The sequence below is a fragment of the Microcaecilia unicolor genome, chromosome 3 (assembly GCF_901765095.1).
Source record: "Microcaecilia unicolor chromosome 3, aMicUni1.1, whole genome shotgun sequence".
NCBI classification, from domain to species: Eukaryota; Metazoa; Chordata; class Amphibia; order Gymnophiona; family Siphonopidae; genus Microcaecilia; species Microcaecilia unicolor.
The window spans coordinates 71,068,165-71,076,832 of NC_044033.1; the positions used below are offsets into that span (position 1 = coordinate 71,068,165).

General features: G+C 41.2%; 1 protein-coding gene across 1 annotated transcript in view; it reads right to left on the bottom strand.

Moving 5' to 3' along the window:
- The window catches only part of KCTD3 (potassium channel tetramerization domain containing 3), a 263,829-nt gene extending 255,758 nt beyond the window's left edge, over positions 1-8,071 (bottom strand). Inside the window, exon 1 of the mRNA XM_030196030.1 lies at positions 8,021-8,071. Within this exon, the coding sequence (XP_030051890.1) occupies positions 8,021-8,049 (29 nt within the window). The 5' untranslated portion in view covers positions 8,050-8,071. The remainder of the gene's footprint in view (positions 1-8,020) is intronic.
- Positions 8,072-8,668: the final 597 nt, after the last annotated feature.

Here is an 8,668-nt window from a genome sequence, read left to right on the forward strand (position 1 = left end):
CAGTCTACACTATTGTCACACCAGTGAGATGACAGCTGACATCATGACCAAACCGTTACCCAGAGAACGTTTTGAGAATCTGCGTATAAAGCTTGGACTTTGTATGAATTAATAATTGCATGACAGTTATGCATGAGAAGGGGTTTGTTGGAATAATGTATTGTATTTTACATGCATTGCCTGTCACCAATGTTTTTCTCTGTGATTACTCTGTGACCTCTGATGTGAATTACTTAGAGAGGTCACACCCATGCAACTTCCTGTGGGGGTTAGGCACAGCACATGGAGCTCATGATCTCTCCTAAGCTGAGGATCTACTATGGTGTGAGCATCCATTACCATCTAAGCACATGGAAAGAGCTGATAATCCAAATGTATAGTATTATGTATATATAAGCCTGTCTGAATATAATCTAACTACAAACTGTGAGTAAACAGATGTTTTGTTACTTCAACTTTAAAGTGACTCAGCAGTGAATTATTCTGGGGTGAATGAGAGAGAGATGAAGAAAAGAAATTAACATTTCTAAAGCTGAAGCTGTGTGTATAAAATCTGCTAATTATTTACTACAAATAATCCAACAGTTAATAAAGGCAAAATACCAGGGAGGTCACCAGGTATGGGTGCTGCTTAGTTCCAAAAATCCCAAGACAGTCTGGAAGACCCGGACCGGACTGATTTCTGGAACATGGGAAACAAGCAGATAGTCCATCGCAGCCACCAGGTGGCGAAATGAATAAGAGCACGAAACATGGGCACAATCGTGACACTGGGCTAGATGGACCATTGGTCTGACCCAATATGGCTATTCTTGTGGAGTAGAAAGTGTGTTATCTGGTTGTCCGGAGAAGATAAGTGCTATAGTTTCATCTAGATAGAGTTTAAGTTTGTATTTTTGAAGCCCGTTCACAATGAGAAAGTTTATCATTTGTTTCTATGATCTCTTGTATTTTTGTGAGGTCAAAAGCGGTCAGTATTTAAATGTCATCTGCACAGATGAATGATGATAGGTCGTATTAGTACTGCTAGGGGAGCCATAAAGACGTTGAATAAAATAGTGGCTAAGATTGAACCTTGGTGGACACCGCATATGAGAAAGTATGGGAATAAGACACTAATTTACATAACACCAAAGCAGACCAAGCAGTCCAGTCCACTCCTGCCATACAGTAGTCATAATGGCAGAATCACCCAAACATAACACTATCCTTCTGGGAACAGAAAGGTTTTCAGATGGTTCCAGAATGTCAAGTAGTTCTTTTCATGGCACAATGACAATGGCAAGTTATTCCACTCCAATGGGGCCAATCACCAAAAAGCTCCATTCGATCCTGCTTTTATAAAACATTCTCTCTCTGCTGTCCCAATATATTCACATCTTGGTCTACTTCCTCCATCCTGGAAATGTGGCTACATCCATCCCCGATTGAAAGACCCCAAATATGGGGTCTTTCACGTAATTTTCGTACCATCGCTATCTGCAATTCCTTTCTAAGGTTACTAAATCGACTGTTTGGCCTGGATGGAAGATTATCTTACCTAGGTAAATGTCCTTCATCCTTATTAGACTGTGTTCAGACAGTCTAACAGTACTGTGACCATCCTGATAGTTTTGACATCCTTTATTCATCATAACTTGAAAAGGACAAAACTGTGGTCCTTATTTCTTGAAATCTATCAGTAGCATTTGACCTGATAGATCACGAGCTCCTTATTGCTCGGTTACAAGGCAGAGGGATCAGCAGTACCGTTTTTAAATGGTTTCGTTCCTATTTCTCGCAACATACCAATATTGTTCTGAGGCAGAATACCTGTTCTCAGGCCTATATATTATCATTTGGTGTCCTCTAGGGGTCCCTGTTGGTCCCCAATTCTTTTCAATATCTTCATGGTGCCTCTTCTTAGCCTGGCCCAAAAGTCCACGCTGACGACATAGAGATTGTTGGCACCACTAACTGTGACAGGTCATTCTGACCTTTAACCACAAGATGACTGCACTTGCTGACTGGTTAGAGAATCATCAACTAAAACTGAACCTGGATAAATCCAAGGGACAACTGCCTGCTCAAAAGCATATTCCACTCTATGCACCCCTATTATGATTGCTACTGCCATTGGGCCCATTGAGGAATCTATAAGGGTGCTGGAAGTATACTTTGACCAGCATCTGGATTTGCATCATCAGTGTCTCACATAGTCCAATGCGGTTTCTTAAAGCTGTAGATGATCTCCTCTGTTAGAAAACTCTTTACCATGCCCGCACTTCAGGTCCTTCCCCATTCACTCGTCCTCAGCCATTTAGACTACTTCACAACATTATTAAATACTAAATCTGTATTTCTGATATTAGGAGTCTCAGACTTGTTCAGAATATGGTTGTGAAACTGTTAATTAACTCCAGGAAATTTGCCCATGTAATCCCCCCCCCCCCTCCCCACCACACACACACACTCTGTATGAAAGACTGGTTACCTGTCTCACACAGGATAATCTACAACACTCTGCTCCTGGTCTATAAAACTTATCACTCTGGTACCACACTTTACCTCGCCCAACTGTAAGCCCCTTATGTTCCTAACATGTCATTATACTCGTCTCAGAATTATCTGGGTGTCCCCTCATTCTGGGTTATTGGTCTTTACCACCATTCAAGCATTCAAGGTTGATGTTTAGTGTGGTGGATCCTTCACTCTGGAATGCACCAGCATTGCCCTGCCGTCTGAAGCATTCTCTGACAAATTTTAAGGAGGGCTTAAAAACTTTTCTTTTCAGGGATTTCTTTGGGGTGGGATTTCTTCTATTCTCAGCAATGGCTCCTTTTACTGGCCTCCAGGGGGAGGGGGCAGGGCAGGTATGTCTACTGCCATTATGTCTGCTTCTGGTCACATCTCTGTCTGTCCTATTATTAGGAAACTTCTTTTCTTCTCTTTTCATCTCTTTCATGACTTATTTATGATGGAATGTAAACTGCTTATATAGGCTACTGATTAAGCAGTATATCAAACACTAATTAAACTCGGAAAGGTGGGAACTCTACTATGATACTGTACTCTCTTCATTGCTCTCATCGGGGATACATTTAATAACGCAACCTGACTGGATCTCAATCTCCTCCAAGGAACATACCAATCAATCCTCTCTTGTAAATATTTGGGACCTCCAATAAAGTACAAAGGGTCACTCTCATCAATTTAAATTGTAATCGAGTTGGTATGGATAACTAATGCTATTAACAGAGGCCTAACAGAGCACTGCTTTGAAACACCCACAATTGCCCATGCAGCAGAATTTCGTGCCACCTGTAAATGCTTTTTTTTTTTGCCAAAACCTACAAAGAAGCCATTGCAATAATTAAAATGGAGCAAACTTAAGACTGCACCAATATTCAAAACATGCTCCTATATTATCTCACCAATTTATTTTCCAATACACCATTCTCAATACCCATGATATCTGGGGCTCCAAACTCAAAACTACCATAAGGAAATTAATTTCAGTTTCTCTTTCTTCAGAGTTCTACTGCTCACAATCTGATTTCTTTGGTTTTCCATTTCAATTTTTTGTCTACATATTTGTTTCTAATCTGTGTTTCTTTTCCACTAGGTGATAGTCTTGTTTTCCTTGTGTAACCATATTGAGGGATTCTTTTATCATGTAAACTTTGTGCAGAAATCTGCAGCAATCTCATTTCCCAACTGGAAATGTACTGGTGTTTTAGAATATTTGAAGTGCTGACTTTTAATAGGTAGGTTTAGTGTAGCCTTGAGTTCTTGGACTTGCTGCACATACTGTATGCTTCTCAATGTCTACTGCAGGTTTTTGTTTTAATTATTGCAGGGTCTGGTAGTGGAGGGTGTTTCTGCTGCCATCACCAATGTAGCGACAGAATTTGAATAAAATGTTTTTGGACGTTGAGTTTAAAGTGAAACATTCTACTTCTGCTCTGTACCTGTTGTTGGGAGTTTTACTGGTTGATTTGGGAATGTACAGTGGCCTAGTGGTTAGGGTGGTGGACTTTGGTCCTGAGGAACTGAGTTCGATTCCCACTTCAGGCACAGGCAGCGCCTTGTGACTCTGGGCAAGTCACTTAACTCTCCATTGCCCCATGTAAGCCGCATTGAGTCTGCCATGAGTGAGAAAGCGCAGGGTACAAATGTAACAAAAACAAAACAAACAAACTATGTGAATGAATAATTATCCCACCGTTTGCTAAGCCACGTGGCTTTGCCGACACAGCTCATTCAAAGTGAATGGGCTGTGTCAGTATTGGAGCACAGCAGCCGCTTGCACAGCTTAGTAAACAGAGGGGGGGGATATGAAACTAAATGTAAATTGGGAAGGGAAATTGGACTCGTCCAAACAAAAAAGCACCCTGCTAGCAGCCAATTTTCCTTTCCATCCCCTCCCCTCACCGAAATTGTTGGTCAGAGGATCCCAGCAACCCAGGTAGCTTGCAGAAGCAAAATGAAAAATCAGAATGGGGCCTCTGAACCACTACAAGGCTCAAGGGCCTGCCAAGTTCTCACTCCCCCCTTTGACACAGACTTCTGTACTTATAAGAAATCTGTACCAAAGGAGGAGGCGGGAACATGGTAGGACCTTATGCACTGAAGCAGCTTAGAGACCCCACACTGACTTTTTCCATCTTTGCTTCTTCAGCCACAGAACAGCCTTAGTGTACATGCTACTGTTGCTCTTTGTCCCAACTCTACCTCAGTCAACCCACCTGGACATACCCAAATGCCAATTAGGACAATCTGCCCCTTCTGCTGTTGATTCAATGTCATGCTTCCTATCTAATTCAAAGTCTTATATCTCATACCAGAATTACTTACAAGGGATTTACTGTTCAGAGAAGGAGAAGAGGGGGTATGAAGAGCGGGAGATAAATTTGTAACTATTGTTTTTTAGTTGCATGTGTTGTCCATTTTATTATGAGTATGTTCTGAGGTCTTCTTCCCTGGGCATTTTTTTGGCAGGTATTTGAAGTGAATAAACAAATGTACTACTTATCCCTTTTATATACTCATGGCAAAAGAAAGATAGGCCTGCTTTAAATAAATACAACTGCAACACTGTATAACACAGCCCATACTAGACTACAAACACCTTGTACCTGAGCAGTAAATGGAGACTCTTTGTAAGTCAATCAATGCAGAAGGTCATACAACCTCTTACTCCTAGGGGAACTCTGCACAAAAAAAGTAAAGATTCTGTAAAATAATACACACTGTATTTTTAATTTTCTTGTGCAGAATTCCCCTTTTCCAACAGCTGGCTTTTCACCCCAGGAATGAAATACCCCCACCACCACAGCAGTTTCCCTCCTCAGGTTCCACCTTCTCCATTTCATTCTTAATTCTTATCCCTTCCCCTGTTAAGTTCAGTCCCCGGCTTTCTCTATACCTTCTCCAAGGTGATACCTCCAATTTTTCTCCCCCTCCTCCACCCATTTTTATTCCACCTGTTCTCTATCCTCTATCAACATTCTGCCTTCTAGAGTTCTCTCTCCCCGTCCTTCGGCTTTTACTTCCCTCCCTATGCTCTCCCCCTAACTCACAGAAAGACCCTTATTCTGTCCACCACAAAGGTATCCTCCCCTTCCAAGCAAACACCTACCTTACATTTCTGTCCCAATCCCCACAGCACACACCATCCCATCCACCTTGTCCCAATCTCCCCCCCCCAACCCCATCCACTTTGTCTCAGCCCCCCTCCACAAGGCGCACACCATCCCATCCACCTTGTTCCAGCCCTCCACTTCCTATAGCATACACATCCCCCTCATCCACCTCTTTAGCAGCCCTTCCCACTTCATCCACCCTTTTCCAGACACACCCCTTTCCCTGCCTCCACATCACTCCAGCACGCCAAGAGGAGTAGCTGCCCAACAGCACATCAGGTTGCTTCCTTCTCCTCTGCAGACCCGGGCCAGATGTTCTTTTGAGCCATGCAAGCTCTGTACAACCATGCAGTTTAAAAGAACAGCTGCAGACCAATGCAGAGAAGGCGGAAGCAGCCCAATGTGCAGTTGGGCAGCTCTTCCTCTTGGCACGCTGGAATGGTGTGTATACAGGGAGGCAGCTGGAAACATAGAATCTGTGTCGCAATGCATTGCAATAGCAGACTAAACCAAACTTTGCGTGGAAAAGGCAAATTCCGAATTGTGCAGTAGCATAGAATTCCCTCCTGAGTAACCTCTGCATTTTATAAGGTCTTCAGTAAACAATCCTTTCAGACAAATATTGGCCTGGCTAAAATATGGGAAATGGACGCAGAGAGGGAAAATATGTCCATGCAGTGATATATTATTGGAGTATAGTTAATAGGCCATTCTTATCTAAGGGCTTAACACAATCCTTATTTTTCCTGATTCATTGAATGATATGACTCTAACCAAGCTATACAGCACTTGACCACAAGAAGCTAACATTTGCTGGTACTGCTGAAAAGCACAAGGATACTTGATACATATGATTTATCAATGCCCACTGATATAAACCTTTTGGAGAGATATCTGATCAGAAGTCAAAAAGGTGCTTTGCACTGCTGTTGTTACCAATCCTCAGGTTGTTATATTTAGATTGTTGGTAATCAGTGATACTTTAGAGCAGTGCTTCCTAATCCTCTCCTAGAGGCACACTGCCAGTTGAGTTTTCAGGATTATCACAATGAATATGCATGAGATACACTTGCTGGTAGCAGTGACCCCATTATATGCAAATCTGTCTAATGTGTATTCATTGTGGTAATCCTGAAAACCTGACTGGCTAGATGTGCTTCCAGTAGACAACTGAGAAGCACTGTTTTGACAAAAAGTATCAAATCATTTGATATATTGATCACACTGAAGCTGCAAATTATCTAATCAGAAAACCGCTAACCTGTTAAATAAGTATTGCTGCTGGCAAAATATATGTCTAGTCCACCAATATGAGTTCAATGCTGCTAAGAAAACAGAGTATCAAAATTAGTGTGATTTGGCAGCCTGCTCATGAATACTTGGGATACCAAAGCCAGTATGTAATGACAAGTTCACAGATACTGAAGATTCCATGATATCAAGATACTTATATTGTCTGTTACCCCGACGACAATATTGAATGTATGTTACATGTTGCACTGTTCTTTCGTTTGCTGTTTTGATTTTACAATGTTAATAAAATATGCAAAACAAAAAATAAAATAAAGAAAAGGCAAGGTGGGCTTGCAGTTACCTGGTGCACAAGGAATCTACTACTACTATTTAGCATTTCTATAGCGCTACAAGGCATACGCAGCGCTGCACAAACATAGAAGAAAGACAGAATCCCCACAATAAGTTTATCTGAAGTCCATAAGAAATCTCATGGCATTCAAAATACAGTGCAGCATATAGCATCTCTCATGCAAATCTGACACCAAAGTGAAATTTAAAACGTAGGTAACCCCTTCCCTAGCATCTCCTCTCCAAGCAGTTTCTCCCTACATCCCCACTCACTTTAGAATCGCTGCACTTGCAGTAGCAATTTCTGGAGAAAATTCAATTTTAGGCCTGTAAACCATCACACACTCAAAACTCTACCAGTGGTCCTGCCCCCTACCACCATGTAAAAGGGTAGAAGAGACAGGGCCACCATATGGCCTGTAAACACATTGATGGCTTACAGGTACCATGCTGAATTTTAGGAGTTCCAAGTTGATACTGCTACTGTGGGTGCTGCTCAATAGCAACGCCTAACAGCAGCATCCTGGCATCTATGAGAATTTGGCACTGTAGGGAGTTGTTTACATTACCTATGCCAAACTTCAGGCCTGAGGAAGTTATTTGAATTGGGATCTACATAACTGGACAAACACAAAAAGAGAAGCATTAAAGGGGTCAATATTGAATCTATTAGTTTTTGCTGGACAAATCAGTGCCTTCACACATTCATGTGCTTTATAGCTTCATTATGAACAACTACTGATTTCTCTGATCCACCCATGCACAGCTACAACCAGCGTTTGAGTGTAAGGCGAAAATATAAAATACAGTACCTGGAAAAAAAGGAATCTGGAATCCACATAAGTGTCTGCCTTGATGTACTAAACCTGCAAGTCCAAAAAAAAATATATATATATATATATTCACACATAGAAAAGAAGAATGTGAAATTACAAATGCCTACATCTTTATGCTAACCTAACTGTAATTTTTGAATTAACAACCGTAGAAAAATCTTTATTTTAAATATCTAGGGCCCCTTCAATAAAATTTGCTTATGCAAGATTAAGGGCCCCTTTTACTAAACTATGCTAGCGATTCCTGCACAGCAAATGTGCCGAAGCTCATTCGAACTGCATGGGTTACGTCAAAATTTGCCATGACGGGAATTACTAGCGTGGCTTAGTAAAAAGGGCCCTAAGACTGTTAAAGAGGAAAAAGGTCAATCAGACTGATCAACTCTCAACTAAAATAGTAAGAAATGCAGTTTTAAGCAAATGAAGCTATGTAGCTGTTCAAGACGCCTACTGAGTAAATATAATTCTTACGATCTGTTCTCATGGAAGCATCATTACAAACAAATGAAACAAAGATCCTGCACATTATTTATGCTGCTCAAAATGTATTATTCATTCACATATGGTTTCTGAATTCTTTCTTCCCTTCTCCAGATCTAAACCCATGCAGGCATCATAAAATGG